The sequence below is a fragment of the Leptopilina heterotoma genome, unplaced genomic scaffold (assembly GCF_015476425.1).
Source record: "Leptopilina heterotoma isolate Lh14 unplaced genomic scaffold, ASM1547642v1 Lhet_123, whole genome shotgun sequence".
NCBI lineage: Eukaryota > Metazoa > Arthropoda > Insecta > Hymenoptera > Figitidae > Leptopilina > Leptopilina heterotoma.
The window spans coordinates 841,866-869,104 of NW_025110842.1; the positions used below are offsets into that span (position 1 = coordinate 841,866).

The 27,239-nt window shown below is 23.0% G+C and overlaps 1 protein-coding gene across 11 annotated transcripts in view; it reads right to left on the bottom strand.

Moving 5' to 3' along the window:
* Window positions 1-19,706: 19,706 nt before the first annotated feature.
* Window positions 19,707-27,239, bottom strand: part of LOC122512657 (protein alan shepard) — a 45,054-nt gene continuing 37,521 nt past the window's right edge. For 6 of the 11 annotated variants that reach the window (XM_043628613.1, XM_043628612.1, XM_043628611.1 and 3 more), the window contains 6 exons: window positions 23,646-23,803; window positions 22,952-23,117; window positions 22,630-22,824; window positions 21,677-21,769; window positions 20,857-21,005; window positions 19,707-19,833 (listed from right to left, as the gene is read on the bottom strand). In XM_043628613.1, coding sequence (XP_043484548.1) covers window positions 19,803-19,833; window positions 20,857-21,005; window positions 21,677-21,769; window positions 22,630-22,824; window positions 22,952-23,117; window positions 23,646-23,803 — 792 coding nt within the window. In that variant the 3' untranslated portion in view covers window positions 19,707-19,802. Of the gene's footprint in view, window positions 19,834-20,838; window positions 21,006-21,676; window positions 21,770-22,629; window positions 22,825-22,951; window positions 23,118-23,645; window positions 23,804-25,946; window positions 25,953-27,239 lie in introns of all 11 variants that reach the window. The other 5 variants (XM_043628620.1, XM_043628615.1, XM_043628618.1 and 2 more) reach the window with 5 other exon arrangements.

Sequence of the window (27,239 nt, forward strand, 5' to 3'; positions counted from 1 at the left end):
GCCACAGAACTCTGGACAGATGGAGAAGAATCTTATTATGAATATTCGCATCCGTCAAAAGTCAACGAAGAAAAATGTAAGTCCTTTTTTTTATTTTTCAAAAGTATAATATTTGAAATTTCGGCAGAATTTTATTTGCCAAAAATTATTGGGGAAAAAAAGAAATTTAATTTTCTCGATAAAAATATTAAATTTATTTTCTCTTTTACTTAATTTTTAAATAATTCATTTCTTTCGACGAATTTTTGTGTAAATTCTAATTTAAATAATTGAATTCCTGAGAAATTCAATTTATTTTTATTATTCATAAGGAAAAAATTGAATTCTTACGAAGATTATTACAAAAGAAAAAATTTTTTTAAATAATTGAATTCTGTTTGGAAATTTTATGAAAATAGTAAATATTGAAATTAATTGAATTGCGAAAAGGTTTTAAAAATAATTCAATTTTACAAAAAATTCTATTAAAATTTTTGACAATAATGTAATTAATTAATTAATTTTGACAATTGAATGTCCATGTGGTTTTTCATTAAATATTTTTGAAAATAATTGAATTCCCAAAAAGCATTTTATTCTTTATGAAAATAATTGAATTTAAAAATAATTGAATTCTTGTGATGAATATTGTTATTTATGAAAATAATTGAATTTATCTAAAGTATTTTATTACTTCAGAAAATAATTGAATTATTGCGAAGAAATTAACAAAAAAAAATGTAAATAATTGAATTTTTATGAATTTTATATTATTTATGAAAATAATTAAATGTTTGCGTAGAATTTTATTAAAATCTTTTTTAAATAATTGAATTCTTTAGGAAAAGTTTATTAAAATAATATTGAAATTTAATGAATTGAGAAAACTTTTTGAAAATAATTGAAATTTTGACAAGAATTTTATTAAAATTTTTGAAAATAATTGAATATTGGAGAATAATTTTATTATTTATATTTGAGAATTGAAATATTGACGAGAATTTTTATCAAATTGAATATAATTGAATTTCTGCAAATTTTTTTAATTTTTGAAATTAATTAAATTTTTATAAAGAATTTTATTAAAATTTCTTTGAAAATAATTGAATTATTTTGAAAAATCTCATTACAATTTTTTAAAATAATTGAATTTCCAAGAAGAAATTTATTACTTTTAAAAATAATTGAATTTTGCAAAGAATTTTATTAAAGTCCCTCAAAATAATTGAGTTTTCAAGAATTATTTTGTTATTTACTTTTAATAATATTGACTTCTTTCGAAGAACTTTTTATGTAAATAATTGAATTCTCAGGAAGAATTTTATCAAAATCAAAAAGAATAATTGAATTATTTCAATAAAAATTAAATTAAAATTGTATTTAAATTAATTGATTTCTTTCGAACAATTTTATTAAAATATTTGAAAATAATTGAATTCCTGTGAAAAATTCTAATTATTTTGTCAATAATTGAATTCATTCAAATAATTTTAAACAAACATTTTTTTTTTAAATAATTGACTTTTTCAAAGAATTGAATTTAAAATTTTAAGAATAATTACATTTTTTGATCAAATTTAAATATTTGAAAATAATTCAATTCCTGGAAAGAATTCTATTAATTTTGATAAATCATTTAATTCCTGTAAAGAATTTTATTAATTTCTAAAAATAATTGAATTTCTGCGAAGAATTTTATTAAATGTTTTGGAAATAATTGAATTTCTGAAAAGAATTTTAATAAAAGCTTTGAAAATAATTGAATTTTTGCGAAAAATTAAATTAATTTTCAAAAATAATTCAAATTCCTTTTAAAAGAATTTTTATTAATTTTTTAAAAATAATTGAATTGCTGAGAAGATTTTTATTAACATTTTCAAAACAATTGAATTCCAGTAAAAAATATGTTTAATTTTTCAAAATTATTTCAATTTCTGTGAAGAATTTTAGTATTTTTTTTTTTTTAAATAATTGAATTTTGTTTGCGAAGAATTTTATGAAAAGTTTTGAAAATAATTGAATTCCTAAAAAATTTTACTATTTGTGAAAATAATTGAATTTTGCAAAGAATTTTATTAAAATCGAAAAGAATAATTAAATTATTTCAAAAAAATTTAATTAAAATTGTATTTAAAATAATTGATTTTTGTCGAACAATTTTATTAAAATATATGTCTGAAAATAATTGAATTCCTGTGAAAAATTCTAATATTTTTGTAAATAATTCAATTCTTCTAAAGAATTTTAATAAAACATTTTTTTTAAATAATTAATTTTTTCGAGGAATTGAAATTAAATTTTTAAGAATAATAACATTTTTTTGATCAATTCTTGTGTAAAATTGTATTAATAATAATTGAAATCGTGCAATGAATTTTATTATTTATATATGAAAATAATTAAATTTTTCATAAAATTTTTATAAAAATTAAAAAAATTAATTAAATTTCTGTTAAAATTTAATTATTTATGAAAATAATTGAATTTTGGATGAATTTTATAAATTTTTTTAAAATAAATGCATTAAATTATAATATCGTAAAAAAAAATCTAATAATATTTTGAAAGAATTCGAAAAAATTCAAATATTTAAAACAAATTTGATAAAATTCTTCAATAATGACTTTATAAATGTTTTAAAATTTTTTGATAAAAACTTTGCAATTTTAAAATGTAGCACCTCTACCCGAATGCTATCACACAATCGAAATTAGCATAAAAAGCCGTTTAAATTAAATTCTTGTCAATTCTACTATTTTCTATGGACTCGTATCCACCTAGATGGTTGCTGAGATGTTGCTGAACGAAAACCTGAAATTAGAAAATTTTACTACAACTTTTAAGTAGTAGCAGGTCCACTACCTGAATGTTATCAGACAATCAAAATTTTGGAAATTTGACGTTCAAATTGATTTTCTCTAATTCTAACAATTTTTTATCAGTTGATAATCATTTTCCTCGAACTACTTACAACTGGTTTTAGACCAGTTCAAACTAGTTTTAGTTCGATTTGAACATGTTTCGAACTAGTTACAACAAGCCTCTAATGAGATCTAACTGGTTGTAACCGGCTTTAGGTCAGTTAGAATCAGTTTTAAACTTGTTATAACCGGTTTTAAATCGTTCGAACAGGCTTTCAACTTATTATAACCGGTTTTGAACAGGTTATAACGGGTTTTAAACTATCAGAACATGTTTCGAACTAATTACAAGAGGTTTAATCCAGTTAAAACATGTTTTGAACTAGTTACAACAAGTTCCTAATGAGATCTAACTGGTTTTAACCGGTTATAACCGGTTGTAAACCGTTCAAACATGTTTTAAACTACCATAACATGTTTGAAACTAGTTACAATATGTTTAATCAAGTTCAAACATGTTTCGTACTAGTTACAACTAGTTTCTAATGAGATGAGATCTTACTGGTTGTAACCGGTTTTAGATCAGTTAGAATCTATTTTAAACTTGTTATAACCGGTTTTAAATCGTTCTAACAGGTTTTAAACTTGTTATAACCGGTTTTAAACCATTCTAACAGGTTTGAAACTTATTACAACAGATTTCTATTAAATTGGAACTAGTTATAATAGGTTTTTAATGGGGCATATATAAGAGGAATTATAAATTTTTTTTGTTGTTGAAATTATCCTGAGGAGAAGAAGGAAAAGAATAAACATGAATCTATCGAATCCCCAAAAAACAGATCTTTTATTGATCAAAAATAAGGGACGATATTAATAATCAAAAGTTTGATTTCTTCACTTTGAATATCCAAACCATTCATAATAAGTAACTCTAGGACTGATTTTTCGTGGATGCTCCAATACAGTGTCTGTGTTTTTCTAGTACAAGAGCTCTCACACATTTTTTTTTCTTTTTCTCATTTCTAAATTTTACAGTAAATAGTGTGTCTGCAGTCTGTGTTTTTTTTTCTTGTGTTTAGTAGGCAGATTTGGTTTTTTCATTTTTTTTTAAAAGTACGCATATATGCAAATAATGCATACAAATCTACCTAAAATCTAAATTTTTATTTCACTTCATTCATATTATTTTTTCGTTTTTTTTTTTTTTGTTCTATTATTTCTCACACACTTCCATTTCCCCTTATTTTATATTATTTTTTTTTTTTAATTAAAAAACATAAATTCTATCTACCACTACTTTTTTTTATTCCTTTTAATAAACTTACTCAAAGACTAGTTTTTTTTTAAAATTTACTTCAATGTAGAAAATCAATCTTTTTTTACTTTTTCGTCAAAAACGATTAAAAAAATAAACTAAGGGCACTTTTTTTTCAGTGGCTTTTTTTTAAACCAGACATTTACGAAAAAGAAAAATTTGCTATTTTTTTCTTTTTTAAATACAAGAGCACCTATATTCATTTTTCTTTTATTTTTTTTTTATAAACAGTCAAAAATTGACAAAAATCGATTTGAAAACTTAACTTAAAATAAAACACCACAGCTCATCACTTTTTAATCTCTTAACAAAGTAATAGTTTTAAATAATTCTAGAAAACAATATTATTTTTTATTCTATTCGTCATGAAAAAAAAAATTGAAACTAAACTAACATTCTTTTTTTTTATTAAAACTTCACAAATTTTTTTTCTTTTGCTTTAGTCATATAAAAAACTTTTTTCTGTTTCTGTTTTGTCATTAGGTTCTTCATTTTTTAAATTAAAAATCGTTTCGAAAAATTGCAATTTTTATTGATGATGGGAAATAGAAATTCAATTTCACTGGAAATAATAAATATTTCTTTTGGACAAAAAAATATTTTATACATTGAAATTTATCAGCATATGCTTTCAACTATATTTATATCCAGTGATATTGAATTTTCAAGTTGTAACTGCGACTAATTATTGCTCCCAACATCATGTTTTTTTTTAAAAATCAATAAATCATGAACTCTGCTTACAAAATCGTTAGAAAACTTTCTCCGACAAATATAGTAAGATAATCTATTTTCTTTTGACATTTTTTACCAAAAAGTAAATTAAATAATTTTTTAAAAATGTTTTCATGTTTTTCAAACGGTCGGGACATGTTTCGAACCAGTTATAACTAGTTTCAATTCGATTTGAACCTGTTTCGAAACAGTTTTAACCATTTCGAACCAGTTGTAACTAGTTTCAAATCGATTTGAACCTGTTTCAAACATTTTAAACCAGTTGTAACCAGTTTTAATTCGATTTAAACCTGTTTCGAAACAGTCGTAACCATTTCAAACCAGTTGTAACTAGTTTCAAATCGGTTTTAACCTGTTTCAAACCGTTTGAACCATTTTGGACCAGTTAGAACATGTTTCAAACAAGAACTATTAAAAACAATCAAAAACAGTTTTGAACTAGTTATAACAGGTTAATTTTTTAAAAATAATTAGAACTAGTATTAAAAAGATGTAAACCAGTAAGAACATGTTTCAAACCATTTACACAAAATTTCAAACAATTGAAACCTGTTTTAAACTAGTTGTAATAGGTTTTAAACCAGTTATAACAGGTTTAAAATTTATTAGAACTAGTTGTAACATGTTGTAAATAAGTTCGAACCTGTTTCAAACCAATTATTATAGATTTCAAACCATTAAAATCAGTTTTAACCAGTTATAACAAGTTTTAAACTATTTGCAACTAATTATAAATACGATTTCAACAATCAGAACATATTTTAAACTAGTTATAACAGCTTTAAAATAAATTAAAACCATCTTTTAACCTTAACAGGTTTTAAGTAGTTTGAGCTGATTTTAAACAGGTTCGAAAAGGTTGTGAACAATCAGAACCGATTTAAATGTAATTTGAACAGGTTTCAAACAGTCAGAACTGGTTTTAAACTGGTTGCAGCAGGTTGTAAACAGTTAGAATCGGTTTTAAACTGATTTGAACAGGTTTCAAACAGAACTGGCTTTAAACTAATTTGAATAGGTTCTGAACAGTCAAAACAGGTTGTGAGCAGTTAGAACTGATTTTAAACTGGTTTGAACAGGTTAAAACTATCATAACTGGTTTTAAACTGGTTGGAACAGCTTGTGAGCAATCGGAACCGTTTTGAAAGTGGTTTAAACATGTTTCAAACAGTCGGAACTAGTTTTAAACTGGTTCGAACAGGGTGTAAACAGTTATAACTGTTTTGAACCGGTTTTAAACAGTCAGAACCTGGTTTAAACTGATTTGAACAGTTTGTAAACAGTCAGAACCGGTATTAAACTGGTTCGAACAGGTTTTTTAATTGGTTTGAATAAATTTCAAACAAATTCCGATATGTTTCGATTTTCGAACAAGTTTCTATATTTTTTGAATTATGTTTATGAATATTATATATTGAATAATTAATTTTAGTAATTTTGAATTACGTTTTAAACACTTTATGGAAATTTTTCAAACACGGAAAAAGTATTTACAGTGTTTTAACTTGATTTTAAATTTATATTTAATTATTTTTAATGCTTTCTCGATTTTAGATTTGAAGCAAAGTTCTGAATTTTGAAAAAACCTTTTCTCTTATAATTTCTTTTTTTTTATTGAATATGCCAAAAATGTTTGTTCGTGTATGTGTGTATGTGTGTCATTATGTATTTTATGCGATTGTTAAGTTTTCTTTTCGCAGACTCGATTAGTAATTAAAATTAAGATTAGAAAAAAAAACAACGTAGATTATAGAAAATCCGAAGAGTTTTTAAGATAATTCTCTTTAAATTCTTTGGAATTTTTGGATTCTCGAAGTCAAAAATTTGTGGAATAAAGAATAATAATTAAAGTAAAAAGAAAAAGGAAAATTAAAAAAATATTTTAAAAAGTGGAGAAAAAAAGAGAAAATAAAAATTTAGAGAAAAAAAAATAAAACGAGAGAAAGAAGGGTTTGGGGGGGGGGGGGGGGTGGTTGGGTTTAAAAATAGAAATTAATCAAGAGGAATTCCTTATTACAGTAAAATCTTCTTTTAACAATGTAAATTGTAAAACAATGACTTAAATTTTCACCAACTAAAGACTGTACAATTCAAAGTACACAATGATGTTCTTCGTCGCGAAACATCAAGTCAACGCAGTCTCACTCAAAAATTATTTCACTCGCACATTTTTTTTCATTTTTTTTTTTCATTTTTTTTTTCTTGTTTCCTTAACTATTTAATTATTACTATTATTATTTTCATTATTATTTTAAGCACTCGTTCACATCCTTACTTGTTTTCTTTTCTTTTAATCTTTCAATATAATGCTCAAAAAAAGCATTCTCGTCGTTTCAATTTTTTTCGTGCATTCAAAAAAAAAAAAAATTCGCACAAAAAAACACTCATACACTCTCTCTCTCTCGCTCTCTTTCTCTCTCTTAAGCCGATAAAATCGCCTAGCGGTTTTATTTAATTTTTTTTTCCTTTTTTCTTTCTTAAAAACACCCTACAATTTTTTGCGTTTTTTTATCTTCATTTTTAATTACTAAATTTCTATGACTAAGACCTATGAAAACCTATTTTTTTTAGTCTAATAAAAGCTACGCTAGAGTTTCTAGAAAGCTTTATGGAAAAGCAGTTTTTTTTTCTTCATTAATTTATTAATTATTTAAATTTTTCTCAGGACTTGCGTATCATCATCATCATCATCATTTTTTTAAGAGAAAAAAAAGTCAAGTGCCTGAAAAAAAGGTTTTTTTTTTCTTTTCTTGTCATAAATACAACCAACCAGCCCCAAAACATCCGACCCGTGGTGCGCAGCGCAAGCAGTCCTTACTATTATATTACAGTAGATATAATATGTTGTAGAATAATAATATATTTTATCATTAATATGAATAGCCAGTCAGTCTTGACGGGTACAAAAATGTAAGGGCTGATTGGTGTTCCTCTCAAAGGTCAAAATATTTTTTTTTTTATTTAAAGTGGCGTCAACCATTTCTTCCAAAAAAAAAAAAAATACATTTTTTCTTCTTCCATTTTTTTACTCTCATTTTTGCTATAAATTTTGTATTATACTTTTATTTTTATCTCCAAAATCTCCAAGAAAAAAATATCAAACTTAATTCATATTTTCTACACTTTGTTATTAATCTCAATTTACAGTCAATATCAACCTTTTTTTTTTCTTTGTTATCTACAACAGAAAAATAAATTTTTTTTTCTTTTACCAACAAATTTTTCTCAGACTTGTTTCTCCATTCATTCATTTCCTTTATTATATCGATTATTATTATTATTATTAAACATGATATATCGAAAACTCAATCTTTTATCGAAATTTATCGATTATATCGATTAATTAAAATATATCGAATAATCAACTCCTGTATCATAAATTTTCGATTATATCGATTAATCCATTTTTATATCGAAACATTTTGAGATTTCGATCCATTCAACAAAATATGTCGAATAATCTATATAGAAACTTATCGATTCATCGAATTTTAACAATTTTATCAAAAAAATCGACTTTTATATCGAAACATTATATTAATAAATTAAGTCTTATCGACTTGTCAAAATATATCGATTAATCGATTTATTTAATCGATTAATGTAAAAACTATTGATTTTATTGAATAATCGAATTTTGTCGATTAATTGAAATGCGTGTCAATAATTATCCTATTAATAATTAAAATTTATTATTGAAAAATAATATAACGATTAATATCAATTAATAAAAATATAATATATCGATTAATCGAAATATAAAATATCGAATAGTATGAACTTATTCAAATATTAATTATCGATTAACATCGACTAATCGAAAAGTAAAATATCGATTAATATTGACTAATCGAAATGTAAAAAATCGATTATTATCGAATAATCAAAATGTAAAATATCGAGTATTATCGAATAATTGAAATGTAAAATTTTTGATTCCTATCGACTAATCGAAATATAAAATATCGATTATTATCGAAACGTAGTGAATGGGTAGATAAAATTTAGTGAATCGATTAATCGAAGAACTCGATTGAAAATAAATCGATTAATATCGTACTATATGTGTTATATATATAAATATGTATATGGCAATGAACAATTGAATAAATGTCAATGTATTTCGATAAAATATCGATTGTAATAAACTTTGTGTTTTTTTTCATCGATTTACAATAAAAATTCTATTTTGATAGGTCGAGATGTATCGTTATTATTATTTATTATTATTATTATTTCTCATATCTCTTTCTCTCTCTCCAACTATACAATCAAAAATATCGATTATTTGTTTTTTTTTCTTTATTTTGATACACATCGAAATATCTCGATTTTTTAATAAAAAACATTTTACATTGAAAAATATATATTAAATTTTTTTTTTCATCGATTTTTTATCGAAATACAATGCTTTTCTTTTTTAAATAATATTTTGGGTATATTATTAAAATATTGCTAATTTCACTTTTTTCAGTCAGTACATTAAAATATACCTATTTTCTTTTTGTTATCAATATATCGATGTATTTAAATATATCGATATTATGTTCTTTTTTGTCCAATATATTTCGAAAAAATATATAATTCTTCTTTTTTTTCTTTATCTGTCGATTATAGTATTTTTTTAAATTTCTTGGTTTTTTTAATAAAAAAAATTGATGTATCGATAAAAATAAATCGATTTTTCATGTATATAAATCGATATATATATTTTTATCGTAATATCTATAGAGAAATATTAAAGATTGAAAATATATTCAAAAAGATTATTTTGTCGATACATCAAATTTTTTTTTATTTGTATTTTTTAGTTTATATGTATCGAAATATATCGTTTTTTTGAATTATTGACCAATGAATCGATATATATCGATATTTATGTATATATATACACATATATATTTTGTTTTCTTTCTTCTTTGTCGATACGTGAAAAGTTACATGTTTCTCTAATATCGATTATTATACATATGTATATCGTTAATCTACCGACAATATATATATCTCGATTAATATCGATATTAGATTTTTTCTATTAATTTTCTTTTTTTTTATTAATCTATCGATAGTTATCGATGATAGTTATCGATATCTTTATTTGACACATCGATACATTTCGATATAATACTAATTGTTTTTCAATATATCAAATCGATTGTATGTTTACATAAAAAAATCTCGTACACAGCGCGATCTTATTTTCCCCATATGTATATCAAATCGATTATTTTGATATATCGAATCTTTTTTATCTACATATCGAATCAATCTCATCGATTTATCGAATCAATTTTTTTTCGATACATCAAATCAATTCTTTTTTGATATATCGATTCAATTATTTTTTCAATATATCGATTCAATCATTTCTTTGATATATCAAAATAATTGATTTTTTTATTTTTACGATATATCGAATCGATTCTCTCGATATATTGAATTGATTTTCTTAAACTATCAATTCGATTCTCTTGATTTATCGAATAGAAAATGTTCGATATATCAAATCGATTTTCTCAACGTATCAAATAGATATTTTTCGATATATCGAATCGAATTTTTTCGATTTTGCTCGTATGCATTACAAAATTTGTTTGCACGTCGGGACAAAAAATCGAGATTAATAATAATTTTTTGTTTTCTTCAGTGAAAAGTTAGAAAATTTTGGTGGTGGAAAGTTTTTTTTTTATAAAAATGTGATTATGGAAGATGGGAATTTTTATTTGGAGATTTTGAAATAAAAAGAATGTTTTTCTTTTTGAGAGTAATTTCTACATTTGTGTATATATGTGAATGCAAAAAAAAAAAATTGCGGAGACAAAGGGAAGACGCCGGACATTAAAAATTGCAAAGAGAGGCGCTGACGTAATCCTAACTATGAAACTATCTATAAATCTAGCTTAAATTCTTAAATCGATTACTCACTATCCAAAGTAGTTACCTAACCTATTCATAGTCAACACTAGCTACACAACTTCATTTCACTTTATTTTTTCTTTTTTTTCTTTTTCGCAATCGCATTTATGTTTGCATTTTTCTTTTCTTTTCATCTTCAATCTTTCTTTCTTTTCTTCTTTCTTTCTTTCTTCTTTTTAAAAAAAGTTTTTTTTTCTTCTTCCTTTCTTCTTATTTTAAAACCTATACACTATTTTATCTCGATTTCTTCACTTTTTTCAGTTTTTCTTTCTCTTTTTTCTTCTTTTTAAATAAAAAAAAAAAGAAAAAATAGTAAATCGAGCATTTTCTTTTTCATTCGATCGAAGCTTTTTTGCTTCCTCATTTCTCAGCACTAAATGCTGATTATTTTCTTTTTTTTTTTTTATTCGTGTTTGGTCGTCGTAATAATATTAGTTTTTATTTAAATAGTACAAGTCTATTCTTTTTTTTTAGTAAAATTTTCAAAATTCACTATTTAAAATCACATGTGGATTTTTTGTTTGTTTTGTTGTTTAGTTTCTGTCAGTCAATATCGTGACAACAATCGCTTGTGCAAAAGAAAAAAAAAATTGAAAAAAAATGTATTACACACTCGCAAATTGGTTTTTTTTTATCTTTTCTTATAGACGGAAATTATTATTATCATTAGAATTATCATTTCGGTTATATACAGGAATATTTTTGTTTAAAAAAAATGTCACTGTGGAATATATAATTAACCGAAAATATAATTTTAACGATACACTAATTCAACGATTTTTTTCATTTATCTCTTTTCATTTATCATCATCATCATCATCATCAAAATTATCTTCCTCATCTTTTTTCTTTCGTTTCCTCAGTTTTTTTTATCATCATTTGTATTTAATTTTTCTTTAATATTCGCACGGACTCAAATCGAGCAATAATCATCGGTTCTCTTAAAAAATAGTTCATACAAATTTCTCTCTCTCTCTCTCTCTCTCTTTCTCTCTTTTTTTCGCATTTTCACCAGCACACATAACATTTATTCTTATCGTTCTCTCTGTCTCTCACTATTTACCTTTTTTCTCTCGCTCTTTCTATCTGTCATCAAATTGTGATGTACCAAAATAAACTAAATATATTATTTACTTTAAGTTTCAACAGTGTAAAAATCTTTCATACTTTAAGATGAAGGTCAATAATAGTAAAATTGTTATATAATTATAATAATACAGCGTGTATTATTTATAATTAACACCTTCCTCTCTAAAAAATCCTACCTAACTAACTTCGGCCCCTCCCCATTTTTCTTCTTCTTCTTCTTCTCTTTCCCCACCCCTCGATTTTATTTACTTTCCCCCCGCAAGCAATATATTGCGTTGCAAAAAAAAAAAAAAAAAATTGATGAGTACACAAAAAAAATGTGACTCACATATTTGGTAGAAAGCTTTCGTGTTTTTTTTCTCTTCTCCTCCTCCTCCTTCTTTAACATTCTTTATCAAAAATCCCACTGAATCGTCGTTTGCTTCATGATTACAAAAAAAAAAATATTTTCCATATTTTTAAGCACATTTCTTGTTTTGCAAAAAAGAACACACACACACACTCACACAAATTCAAATTTTTGTTACCTTTCTAAAAAAATCGATTTCTAATTTCCTCTAGAATTAAAGGTTTCCCTCGGTGAATTCATCCGCTTTAAAATTTTTTTTTTTATTTCTTTTAATTTTAATTTACAAAAAAACACAAAAAACCTTGAAAAATGCAAAAAGATCAATTCTACGTTGTTTAACAACATTTATATCGATTTACGTTTCGATATATCGATTTTCTGTCGATTTATCCGATATATCGATGTTTACCGATTTAAGCTTCGATATATCGATTTTTATCGTTTTATGCTTTGATAGATCAATGTTTATCGATTTATGTTTCGATATATCGATTTATGCCATAATATATTGTTTTATTCTTTGATATATCGAATTTTATTGATTTATGCTTTGACACGTCGATTTATCAATTTGATTTTCGATTTATGTCATTGCAATAATGATCGAAATATAGTTTTTGAGAAATTTGATTTTCATAATTTCTACATCGATCTCAAAATCGATATATCGTTTTTTTCATCTACATATCGATATACATTTTAATAAAACGATTCATGTTCCAAAATATTGTTTTCATTTTCGATATATCGATTTACATTTAGAGATATCGACTTATATATCGATATATCGACTAATATATTGATACATATACTTATATATCGATATGTAGACATATATCGATTATAGACTTATATAAAACGATATTTTTTATTTCGATATATTGATTTGTATAAAACGATATATTTTATGTCGATCTATCGACTTATACATTGATATATCGACTTATGTATCGATATATCGACTTGTATTTTAATATATTGTCTTGAAAATCGATTTATAATTCAATTTATCGTTTTGATATATCGATATAGTTTAATACAAAATTTAGAATTTTTTTGATATACTGATTTCTCTTTTCTTGAATATATATATATGTATATATACATGCATTATAACGAATTGCTTTTCGATAAATTGATTTTTTTTCATATCGATTTTAAATAATATATCAAATAAGTAATTTCGATATATCGACTTTTATTGATATATCGATAAGTTGTTTGAAATTGCAATTAATTTTTTTTTCTTTTTTGCTTCCTCGATTTTTGATATGCGTGTATACACATCGATATATCGATTTTTTTCGATGTATCGATTCTTTTTTTCTTTGTCAATTATTAATATTATTAATGTTTTCGATCGATATTTTTCGATATGCGATTGTGTTTTTTTTTGTCGATATATCGCATTTAAGATATGAGAGTTTAATTTTTTTTTCTAATGCCCCTTTTTTGTGTTTTCGTTCGTAAAAAAATAAATTTTCTTTTTATTCGAAGAATTTTGTTTTTTTTTCTTTAAAGTGAAATGATTGGGTAATTATTTTTTCTTGCGGATGAATTCAACCATCAGGATTGCAATTTCGTCCATGTAAAGGAAATTAAAGTTTAAAAAATATTATTCTTCTTTTCCTTTAAAAAAAATAGGAATTTTTGTTCGAATAAATAGTTGATGTAAAAATTTGTCGTAAATTTTTTTTTTAAATTACTTAAAGAAAATTGAGCATTTTTTTTTGTTAAATTTTTTTGTATAGAAAAATTTTTGCTCGGCACTCGGAATATTTAATTAACTATTTAAATAGTTCTTTTTTTACAGTAAATAGTGTAAATTTTCTTTGCTTTCTAAAAATCACTTTGTTTTCTTTACACACAACCGGATTTTTTTTATTTAAATTTTATTTAAAATAATAATAATTTTTTCTTTTGGTTGCTAACAATCCAATTTCTATTCTATTATGCAATAAAAAAAATTTTTTTTTGTCAATTTGAAAATAATTTTAAATAGTAATTAGTAAAAAAAAGTATTCTAATTTTTTTTCTAGTATATATTTTTTTTCAAAACGTTAAAAATCGCTCTGTAGTCGGAAGCGAATTTTTCATAATATAAAAATTGCGAAAAAATACTAAAAAAATAATTTGCGCTTCAGAGCAGAGGCGATGATTGGCTTTTAAAAACATTTTTTTTTTCTAAATTAAAAAATTTATTCCTACATATATATATATATAGAAAAATGTATATATATATATATATTTTTTTTTAAATCAATTTTTTCTAAATACAAAAATGTGTATCCTTTTTTTTGTGGGAAAAAAAGTTTTTTTTTACTACATTAGATGAAAAATTTATTTTTCTAATTAAATTCTTTGAATAAAAATTTAATATAAAATTTTACTATAGAAAAAAAATTAATTATGAACGGAATTTTTTTTTTTGGTAAACAAATTTTCATAGAAAATATAAAAAAATTACTAATGGACGAATTTACAAACCTGATCGTGAAAATTCTTTATGCGAACCTGTCACAATCGATTTTTTTTTTTTTGCATTCCTAAAATTTCTGAATAACATTTCTTTCATACAAAGGAGAAAAAATGTATAAAATTTAAAAATAGTAGAATTTTTTTTTTTAAATAATTTAAAATATTTAGCGAACGAAAAAAAATTATCATTTCTAGTCACGTAAATTTTTTTTTTTGGAAAAAATTGATTGAAATTTTTTATTTTGCAAAAAAAATATTTCTCCCGAAGATTGCAGTTTTCAAATTTTTCTGAAATTACAAAAATATTTGTGAATAAAAAATTATTTATAAGTACATATTTTAGTAATTTTTCCAATTTTTATTATTTGCAATTTTTTTTTTCGTAATTTTTGTAACTTTCTATTTTTTTCTAATTGTTATTCTTTTTATCTTTTATTTGCAACTATTAAATAAAAAATAAATAATTTTCTTAATTTCACAAAATATATGAAAAAAAAAAAATTTTTTAATAAAAATAGAGAAAATTATGGAAAAGTATTTAAAACTAAAATATAAAAAATAATAATAGAAAATAATAATAAAATGAAAAAAATAAAAAAAACTACAAATTTTGAAAAGTTTACAAATTTTTACAAAAAAAAATTTGATTTTCCTCTGAAAGAGAAATATTTTTTTATTCTGTTTTCAAGTTGCAATTATTTCGAGACACGTGCAAAAAATGTTGCAATTAATTAACAAAATTATTAAAATTAAAATTACTTGTTCTTTTTTTCGACTTTTTTTTTACTTTTTTCTACTCTGCAATCCCGTTCAATGGCAACTATTTATAAAAAATAAAAATCTATATTTTATGAATTATGAAATTTTATAAACGAAGAAACGCGCAGTGTTTTTCTCAACCTTGTCTACACAACACAGAAACAATCAAATACCCATCATCATCATCATTAATATTATTTTTTTTCTCTCTCTCTCTCACTCTCTTAACTAGAAGATGAAAATTTGGCTCGAGTTTCGCTTTTACACCGACGTTAAAAATATATTATAATTAGTTTTTTCAGCACATCCCCTTGTCATCTAATATGGATTTATGTCTGAAAAAGGCACAATTCTAAAAAAAATATTCTTGTTATTTTCGCTGTACAATTAAAACTGATATCGATTCGTAGTAATTGCGGGTATACTCATAAATACAACGCTTTCATTTTTCTTCTTTCTAAAAAATTACTAACTTCCCTTTTTCATTGTTTTTTTTTTTTTTTTTTTCATTTTTCATCTTTTTCATTTCTTTCTAGTTTATTTTTTTTACTTTAAAATCGCAACTATTATTCAAATAAAGCTTTTCTTTTCCCTCTCCGTTTGCTTATCTTCTTTAAAAAAATTGTCTCTCTTTCACTCAAACAAACACACAAACATACATCTAAATGATGATAATTCATTTTTCTTTTTGGGAAAAATTCATTATTTAATTTTTTTTTTGTATTTTTATTTTCTCAAGAAAAATACTCGTCGTCCGCGCGAGGATCGGGATCGAACGAAAGGTTCTCGTAAAAATACAATATCGGTTTTTTTTTTTTTTTTTTTTTTTTTTTTTTTTTTATTAATTACTATTATTATTTTACTATTATTATTTTTTTTTCCTTGCAATATTGCAAAGAGTGAATATTTGCTCTCTTCGGCTTGGAATGTCTTTTAAAAAAAAAGTTGTTAGAGAATTAAAAAAAAAAAAAAAAATTGGTAGAAAGAATAATTTGATCGAAAAAAGTGAATCTAAAGAAAATTGTGTTTTTTTCTATCGACAAAAATTTTTTGAAACGAACTGAGAGAAGAAAAATGAAAGGAAGACAAATTACTTTTTTTAAAATCTATTTTCTAATTTTTCAATTGTGTCGAAAAAAAATTTTAGAATTTTTTTCATAATTATTAATATTTAGAAATAGAAAAAAATTCGAAAACTGATTCCGAAAAATAGAGAGAAAAATAAATTTTAAATATAGACTAAAAATAGATTCAAAAATATGAATGAAAATAAAATTTTCAAAAAATAGAATCAAAAATATTAATGAAAATAAATTTTCAAAAAATAGACTTAAAAATAGAATCAAAAATGTTAATGAAAATAAATTTTCCATTAATCGTCTAGAAAAATGTGCATTGAAAAGATTCAATGCAAAAGTAATTAAAAATAAACAAAATTTAATAAAAGTATAAAAAAAATAAATAAAATTAAAAAATAAATTAGAAAAAAATAAAAGGGATTTAAAAAAACTAATAGTAGGTAATAAAAAACAATAATAATAAAAATAGATTGTGACAAAATTTGAAATAAAAATTCTAAAAAATCTGTTAAAAAAAATAATCAGTTAAAACGTATTTTTTAATTCCATTTTTCTCTTTAAAGGACAAGGAAACAAATTAAAAAACGATAACAATTTAAAACTAATCATCATTATTATTATTTTCATTCTTCAAATTCTTATTATACAAAAGAAAGTGCTTTCGAAAATCGGTGCCTTCAAATTTTCATCGATTTTCAATTTGTTTCCTAAAAATTAGCAGTGATTTAGTTTTCCCATTTTTTTTTTCTCTCGATTTTAAAATTAAGTTTTCTTTTATTTTTTAGAAATGAAAATTTTTTTATTTTCTTAATTTTTATAATTTCCAACGTTAAATTATATTAAATGTTGAATTATTTTCAACGTTAAATTATTTTTAACGTCAAATTATTTTCAACGTTTAATTATATTTAACGTTGAATTGTTTTCAACTTTAAATTGAAAAAAAAAAACGAAAACTGTTTTAGATTTGAATTATTTTTAAATAATTTTTCCCTAAAATTTTCTAAAAATACTTAATTTAGAAAAAAAAATGTTCTTAAAAAAAAATTTACAAGAAGAAAAATTTCTGAATAAAAAATTTACAAGTAAGGAAAAAGCTTCCGTTACAAAAGTTTACGAAGCAGGAAAAAAATGATAGAAGAAAAATTATTACCGAAAAGTTTATACATAAAAACAAAAATTTATAGAGAGGAAAAATTTGGAAAACAATAATTAACCTACAACAAAAATGAATAAAATAAAAATTTATAAAAATAGTAAACAATTTAAAAATAAACATTTATTAAATGTAAAAAAAAAAAAAAAAAAAAAAAAAATTGATAATGAAAACAATTTATTTTTCTCGATGCGGAAAAATCTCAAAAAGTTCCATTTCTTTTGCCGATAGAGAAAAAAATAAATTTGACAAAAATGCAAAAATATTTGTCGATAGAGAAAACAAATTTTTTTTTTTATTGACAAAAAATGTAAAAATATTTTTAATACTTTCGTTTTGCGATCGTTCTCGTACGGAATTCGGAATTTAAATTTAGTTTTTCTCTGCTTTAGCAAAAAATGGAAGTGGTTTTTTTCCTCTTTCTCTCTCTCTCTCTTTCTCTCTCTAGCTCTCTTTCACTCTTTTCTCTATTAATAAAATTCCTTATCGTTTATTTTATTTATTAATTAATTATTTATTTGTATAATCCATTGGGAAGAAATTTTTCTTTGTATCATTTATTTCATTTTTTGTTTCTTTTCTGAGCAGTGTTTCATGTTTTTTTTTAAAATTTTTTTTATTTATTTATTTTTTTTTGTTTCCTAGTTTACAAATTTTTCTTTATTTTAAAATAATTATTTCACACTCACATTCATTTCAAGCATTCGGAAAAAAAAATTCGTTCTCAGTTAATTTTTTTTTCTTTTGCATTTTTCTCTTTCTCTCTCATTCTTTCTTATTTTATTTAGTTTTTTTTTCTTATTTCTTATTTTAAAATTAATACCTAAATGTTACTTCTTGGAAGCCTAGTAGCTTTGACGCTAAGCTGCCCGTTGCCTATTTTTTATTTCTCTCTCTCTCTCTATTTTTTTTCTTTCACTCTTTTTTTTTCTTTCACTCTTTCTTTTTCTTTCGCTCTTTTTTCTTCTTTTGCTCTTTTTTCTTCTTTCACTCTCTTTATTTTTCTTTCTCTCTCTTTTTCACTCTTTCTTTATCTTTCACTCTCTCTCTCTTTCTTTTTCATTTTTTCTTCTTCTTTCGCTCTTTTTATTTTTCACTCTATTTTTCTTTCGCTCTTTTATTTATTCTTTCGCTCTTTTTCTCTTTCACTCGTTATCTCTCTCATACACAAAGACAATTTTTTTGTTCTCGAACAATTTACTGTTATTTTTCTTAATTTAAAATTAAAAAAAAAAAAAAAAAAAAAAAAATACGCCGACATTTTTTTAAACAGCGGAATTTTCCCTATTTTAACCGTCAAGAGTCAAAAAGATAAAAAATCACTCGTTTTTCAATTTTTTCCCATTGTAATTTTTCTTAAAAACTTTTTTTTTTCTCACACGCATTCTTTCTCGCCTCTCTTAAAGAGAGTTTCGCTCTCGCTCTCTTTAAATAAAAGAGAGTTTTTAAAATTACGCTCTCACTCTTTAAATTAAAGAGAGTTTAAAAATTCCTCTCTCTCTCTCTCTCGCACACATTTTCCTTCGCTTCTACAATTTTTCCCCCCCTTAAATTCTTTTATTCACTCGCGTCCGCGTTTTTTTTTTATTTTGTTTCTCAATCATCATTCGTTTCCACTACTCGTTGCAAAATATTAACTACTTTTTTTTTTTTACCTATTTATCTTGATGGATAAAACGTATAAAAGATGGCTGGCAAGTCAATTTTTTTAATTATTTTTTTTTTTTTTAATAATGAGGAAGAGTTCATTTGTTTTGTTTTCATTCTTTCTTTTCTATCCTTTCTCTCTTTCTTTCTTTCATTTTCTTTTAAAATTATTATCATTATTATTATTATTATTTTCTTTCATTATCTTTTCATTTTTTTCTTTTTTTTAAATTTATTTCTTCTTTAAATCTTGACTTTTTTTTCCTTTAGTTTTTTTTCTTTCATTTTAACGACTATTTAGTTTCGGTCTCTAATCTTCGCTTTTTTCTTTCATTTTTTCTTCAATTTTTTTTTGTTGTTTGCTTGTTTTGTTTTTTTCTTCTCAATTTTCATTTTTCACACATTCTTCAACATATCAACGGGGTGAGTACCTCTTCTAACTTATGTAACCCTCGGTATAGTCGAACCTGAAAAATTAAGAAAAATTAAGAATAAACCAAAAAAGGAAAAAAAGAAAAAAAAATTATTAATCAAAGATAAATAAGAGAAAAATTTAATACTATTGACGAAATATAGTTTTATTTTTAAAAATATTTTATCTCCATTCTTCTCCTCGTCAAAATTTACAAAAAATAGCGTTTCTTTACATCAAAAAAACTGTCGCAATATCGAGATATTTCGATAAATCGACAAATATCGAGATATTTTGATAAATCAATTAATATCGAAATATTTTGATAAATCGATTAATATTGAAATATTTCGTTAAATCGAATAATATCGAGATATTTCGATAGATTAAATAATATCGAGATATTTTGGTAAATCGATCCAACATCGAGATATTTTGGTAAATCGAATAATATCGAGATATTTAAATAAATTGATATATCTTCCTCGATATAGTACAATAAATTAAATAGTATCGTATTATATCGAGATATATCAATAAATCAAAAAATATCGAGATACATTGAGTAATATCGAGATATATCGATATATTGAAAAATATCGAGATACATTAAATAGTATCGATAGATTGAAAAAAATATCGAGATATATTGAATAATATCGAGATATATCGATAAATTGAGATAAATTGAAAAGTATCGACAAAAAAATCGACATTTATTGATAAAATTGGGAAAATTGAAATAGTAAAAATGATTTAATCTTTTAAATAAATTTTTATTTAAAACTGATTATTTATTTAAATTTGAATTTAAATAAAATTGTTTTTGTAATTTGGTATATTATTGAGACGAGAGAACATAGGTGATAAAATTGAAAACAAAAAAAAATGTGAAATTGAGAAAAAGCAGTGATATAAAGCGGTGTAAATAGCTGAATTTTTTTTTTTGGTTGCGAATTAAAAAGATAAAAAGAAAAAAAAATTTTTGTATAGAATTTGTTTAGCGTTATTTGGTTTCGAGGGGTAGAGGGGATTTGAAAAAAATGATACTTCGTCTAACCTATAAAGTGTGGCCTACTTGGGCTGCTGAGCCTGGTACTGTTGATAAGAATCATCGGGTGATGCTGCATTGCTCGTCTGCTCGGAATCACCCAATGGCATGGTGTGAATGATGCTTGGTGGTGGATAAGTCGTGTATGGATACGGGTGCGGACTTGCTGCGATGTACTGCAAAAATTCAAAATTATTATTAGTAATATAAATTTTTTTTATTGTTATTTTTAAATTTATATTTTTATGCTATTAATTTTTATTATTAACCAAACAAAAAAAAAATTGCTTAAAAAATAAATATAAATGGTTATAGCGTTCGATATATCGATATAATCTACGATAAAACGATATAATCTACGATAAATCGATATAATATTCGATATATCGATATTATATTCCATATTGATGTAACATTCGATATATCGATATACTTTTTGATATATCGTTATAAACTTCGATTAATGAATATTGCAATTTTGGTTAGTGTTCGAGATATCGATATAAATTTTAATATTTATTTGCTTAAATATATCGAAACAAAGTTCGACTTATCGATTGAAATATCAAAATACTGATTGTAACTATCGAAATATCAAAATTCAATTCGTCTTATCGATTTTAATATCGAAATATTGATTATTATAACTTTCGAGATATCGATTCAAAGTTCGATTTATTGTTACAAACATTGAGATATCGATGTAAACTTCGATATATTGATCCATTTTTTTAAAAATTGGCGTAAAAGGACGAGAGATCGATAAAAATTTTTTTTAAAAAGTTATAATGGAAATAAAGTAAAAAATGTTTATTTAAAAAATTAGGAAAAATATAATTTAACGTACCGAACCGGTGCCAAGATGTAATGTGGACATTTGGGTTGTAATTTGAGGAATCATACTATATTGAGGGTTGCTAGGATCAGCTGATGGCATCATCTGTAATATTAAAAAACAAACATTTTTCTTTTTTTCCAAAAAAAAATTCATTAGTTTCTTGTTATTGAGAAGTAGGGTTTCTTTTTTTGCTTTATTATATTAATAATTCAATTAGTTATTCATTTTTAGAATAGATTATAATTATTATTTATATTATAAGAATATTTTATTATAAGCATAATTATAATTATAAATATATATATTATAAATATAATTATAAATACTATTTATAAATATAATTATAAATATAAATATAATATTGCGAATGATGAATAAAAATTACCAATTATTTTTTATTAATTAATTTTGAAAATAAAACACACACATGCAATTGCCTATAACTAATATTATCATTCGAAAAATAGGAAAAATCGTTTTAAATTAAATTTTAAATCACATGCGTTTCAAACTCACGAAAACATATAAAAAGAATAATAAGCAGCAAATTATAAATAATGAAACTAAAAATGAAAGAGAAAAATAATGTTACTTTTTTCATAATTTTTAACCGTTAAAAATTTATTTTTGTTTTCAAATAATTATTAATATCAATAAAAATCAGAAAATAATATAAATCCATTATATGGATGGATTTCAAAATCTATCAATTTTCAAGAGAAATAAAAATATTTTTTGACTTATTTTATTTGAATTCCTCCGAAAAAAGAAATTACTCTATAAAAGCAAATTCATGGAATATTTAAATAATTTTCTTGATGTTATTTTTAATACTTGAAAGAAAAGTTGAATTTTTATTATTTTAAAATTAGGTATTGTATTTTTTTTTCTTTTTTTTTTTGAAAATTTCTTGTGAGAAAGAGAAAAAAAAGCGAACACAAAAACTTTAGTTAAAAACTCACGTCGACCTGTTGCATGTGTGGAGGTCCAGTTTGCACGAGGTATGGAGTGACCCATGGCGCTCCTGGCACATTATAACCAGGTACTGCTTGTCCATAATGACTTCTGAATTGTGTTAATGCTGTCGCAGGTAACATGTGCGCCGTGGCAACTCCATTTTGTCCGACTCCAGACGTGTCGTAATTTAGAGCCATATTCTACACATTCAAATATCCAACAAAAATTTTAATTTTTCAAAAAAAAAAAAAAAAAAAATTTCAAAATAATCTAATCAGAATAATTTTTTTTTTTTTTTTGCTTGACAAAAATTTAAAAATTAATTACCAAATTACTCACATCACCCGTCTCCCTCCATATCGCACTTTTGTACAATGATTTTTTCTTATTGCCACCATCAGCAAATTTCACTAATAACGGATCCTTTCCCCCCTGCAATGCTTTGCCATTAAACATTTGAATAATTTGTTCACATTTCTCCTTTGATTCCATTCTGCAATAGAGAAGAAATTTTTTTTTTTATTTTATATACAAATTTATCGAAAAATGCTGAAAAAATTATTTTAAACAAATAAATAATATAAATATTTACAAAAAGTGGTTATATCAAATCTTTCGATATATTTCGACTTGAAAATCGCTATATCGATAGTAGAAGCGATATATCGAAAGTAAAATCGATATATCGAATACGTGGTCAATATATCGAGAGTAGAATCGAAATATTAAATTCAGAATCAATATATCGATAGTTGAAACAATATATCGTCATAAAAATCGATATATTAAAAGTAAAATCGATAAATCGAATGCGTGGTCGATATATCAAGAGTAAAAGTAAAATATTGAATACAGAATCGATATATCGAGAATAGAAGCAATATATCAATAGAAAAATCGATATATCGACAGGGAATTCGATATATCGATAGTAACATAAAAATATAAGAATAGTTACAGGTTTTTTTTTTTTTTTGAAAATAATAAAAACGGAATTGAAAATAAATTAATAAATACTAACCTCGCAAATCCTACACCTTTACTTTGTCCGGTTGTATCACGCAAAATTCTCGTGGAAATAACTTGGCCATATTGAGCGAGCAATCCTTCGACGTCATTCTCTTTGAAATTGAGTGGCAGATTGGCAATGTACAAATTGGTTGGGTCTTGCTCCTGTTGCTGAAGAATCAATGAAAAATCTATGCAACTCATTGAATTATATTGACAATTTTTTTTTATTATTATTATTTAATATTATTATTATTATAATAATAATGCAAAGATAACGCACATTTGTAGGATTTTTTTTATTTTAATATTTAATATAAAAATTTTGAAGACGATTTTTTTTTGTTCTACTAATTTTATAATAATGAATTTAGGATTTATTTACATATGTATTCATAATGGAAGACATTTTTCTTATATTAATGAAAAAATAAGGAAATTTTATATATTTAAAAAAATTAAAGTTTAGAAATTTTAAAGAAAATTTTTAATTTAAAATTAATTGTAATATTATATTATATTATAAATAAAAATAAATAAATTAATCAATATTATAAATTCTAATATAATATTTTAACATTATATAAGAATTGTTTTTAAGAAAGTTAAATGTACCCATACCTTGTCTTTGCATTATTAATAAAAAATGTTTTCAAAAATATTTTAAAAAATCAAAAAAGTAAAACAAAAAAAAAATAAATAACATTAATTTACGTTGATCGCTCTGATGCTTCGACTCAACTCAAAACAAAGAAAAATAATTAGAAAAAGCATTAAAACAATTTAAAAAAAAATTCTAAGCGCAAAAATCCTATATTTATTTTTTTTATATATATTATTATTCAAAAATATAATTACTTTTATTATTATATAATATATACATATATACGTATGTATAAAAATTTAAATCTCGAGAGAGTGAGAGAGAGAGGACAAAAAAACTTCAAAAAGGTATAATATATATATATATATTAATCTACAACAATAAAGCTACTAAAAAAAATATAACCAGAAAAGCTATTGTATATTGTATATAGAATATTAGAAAAAAAAAATTTCTGATCTATACAAATAATAATTTGCAATAAATATTAATATAAATGAAAGAAGTTGAAGAAAAAAATATTAATAATAATAATAATTATATACATATATATTTATTGCAAATTTAAAAAAAAAGAAAAATATATATATAGAGGAAAAAAGTCTTAATATAATATATATACATAATTATTCATATACATATTAATATATATATGTATATGGGGAGAAATATTTATATAAGAAAAAAAAAATTGACGCCGAATAGTCAGAGTTCATCGGCGTCGAAATATTTTTCTCATGCTTCATGGCATTACCACATTCTGGTGGCTCTCCAAAATTTGCTCTCTGCATCAAAAATTAATAAAATCAAGTGAAAAAAAATTCAAAAAAAAGTAATACTATCGATATTATTTCGATATAATCAATATTTTATCGATATATCGCAAAGATATCGATATGATCGATAAATATCGATATATCGCACAGATATAAAAAAACGCAAACATACGATATTTTTGATACATCAATTTATTCGATATAAGTCAAAAAATGGCTAAGATATCGATATATATTCGATATACTTCAATATATCGCAAACCTATCGATATATTCGATACACTTCGATTTAATGTACTTTGATATATTTCGATATTTTTTGATACATCGTTTTTTTCAATTTATTAATATTTTTCGCTTTATCGAAATTTTTCGATATTAAGGCGAATATTTCGATATTTTTCGATTTATGTTAATAAAAAGTCGATTAAATCGCCACTTTTCGATGTATTGATTGATATTAAATAATAAATATCGATTGTTTTCGTGTAATCTACATTTTTCGATATATCGATATTTCTCGACTAAAAAGAGTCGATTTTCTTTAACCCTCCCCAACCCCCTCTCCCTCTTCTCACTTAAGTAAATTTAGATTAAATTTTTTTTTTTAATAGAAAAGAAAAATGCAGAAAAATATAATTTTAATGAAAAAACAAAATGTGCGATAATTTTTAAGAAAAATTAAAAAAAAATTAGAATGTTTGTGTTTAACAAAAAAAAATTTTTGTTAACAATGGGGTAAAAAATAATTTTAAAATTGTAAATTGAATTTATTTTAAATATATATATATGGTAAAAAATTGTATTAAATGAAAATAATATTTTTTTTTTCCTTTCTTTTTTTGTGCCTCGAAGCATATTTTGAGATCCACCATTTCTCTCAAGACTCAAATCTACGATTACTTGAATATACTTATACTTTACGACAATTTACTTCAATCTTGCGAATGCATAAAAAAAAGAAGAATAAATAATGAAAATATCGTGGTATGTAAGCCAAAGCTCATGGCATATATTTATATATTGTATATAGAATTAATATATAATATATGTATATTTATAATATATATTTATATATTTCTAATATAATGGTACGTATCTAAAAAAAACAAACAATAATATTAATAATTTTTTTTCATTATAATACTTAACGAGAAAATTTGAAATTATTTATTTTTTTATTTGTAATTTTCTTTCTTTTTCTATATTTTTTTCAGTTGACAACATTCCAAAAGATTTTTATCGAGTAAAACAATTTTTTCTTTTTAATTGTAGTATTAAAATATTTATTTTTTTTTTATTTTCAGAAAATGACAATTTCTTTTTTATTTTTTAATTACTTTTTGAAAATTGAGATTAAAATTCAATTTTGCTTTCATTATTTGTTAAATTAAATTTTTTTTTAAATTTTAATTAATTTAATATCAAGAGAAAATTAAATTTCGATTTGAATTTGCCGCCAATTTTTATGTGGCGCTTTATTCTTACCACGGACCATGACTGTCTGCGCAGTAGTATTAGATAAATTATTTTGCTGTGCAGCAATATTTTTCTTTAAAAAAATAGTTTCCCCGAAAAGTTTAAGCTGCGCAGTAATATTTTAAATGAAAAAAATAGTTGCGCAGTAAAGTTTAAGCTGCGCAGTAATATTTTTATTTTTAAAAAATAGTTGCGCAGTAATGTTAAAAAATATATATATACAGTTGCGCAGTGAATTTTTGTTTATTGAAATTCTTCAAGAGATAATATAATTTTAATCTCATTTTCAATAAATATTTAAATTAAGAAACAAAGGGGAAATAAAATAAAAATTAATTAATTAATTAAAAAAAACATAATTTTAAGACAAAATCTTGTGATATGCTGCCGCTGAAATGAATTTGAATATATTTATAAAAAAAATGGGTTAAGTTTTATAAAGCCAAGTGTATATCAGAGCCAACCAACACCCCCCATAGGGTAAGATAGCGCCTGATTCGTAAAAAAATTGACCATTTAGCAGAAAAGTACAGCATTTCTGATTTTAATTATTAAAAAATAGATAAAAAAATTGTAAAAAGAATAATTTACAAACATAAGTTAATCACTCATCATTTTTAGTTATTATAAAGATTTAATATTAATGATTTGCTGCATAACACATGCGATTGAGATTTTCACATTCGCAAGTGGCTTCTCGTGCTATTTTTTTCATTTTATTTAATATTCTTACTATTATTTTTATGAT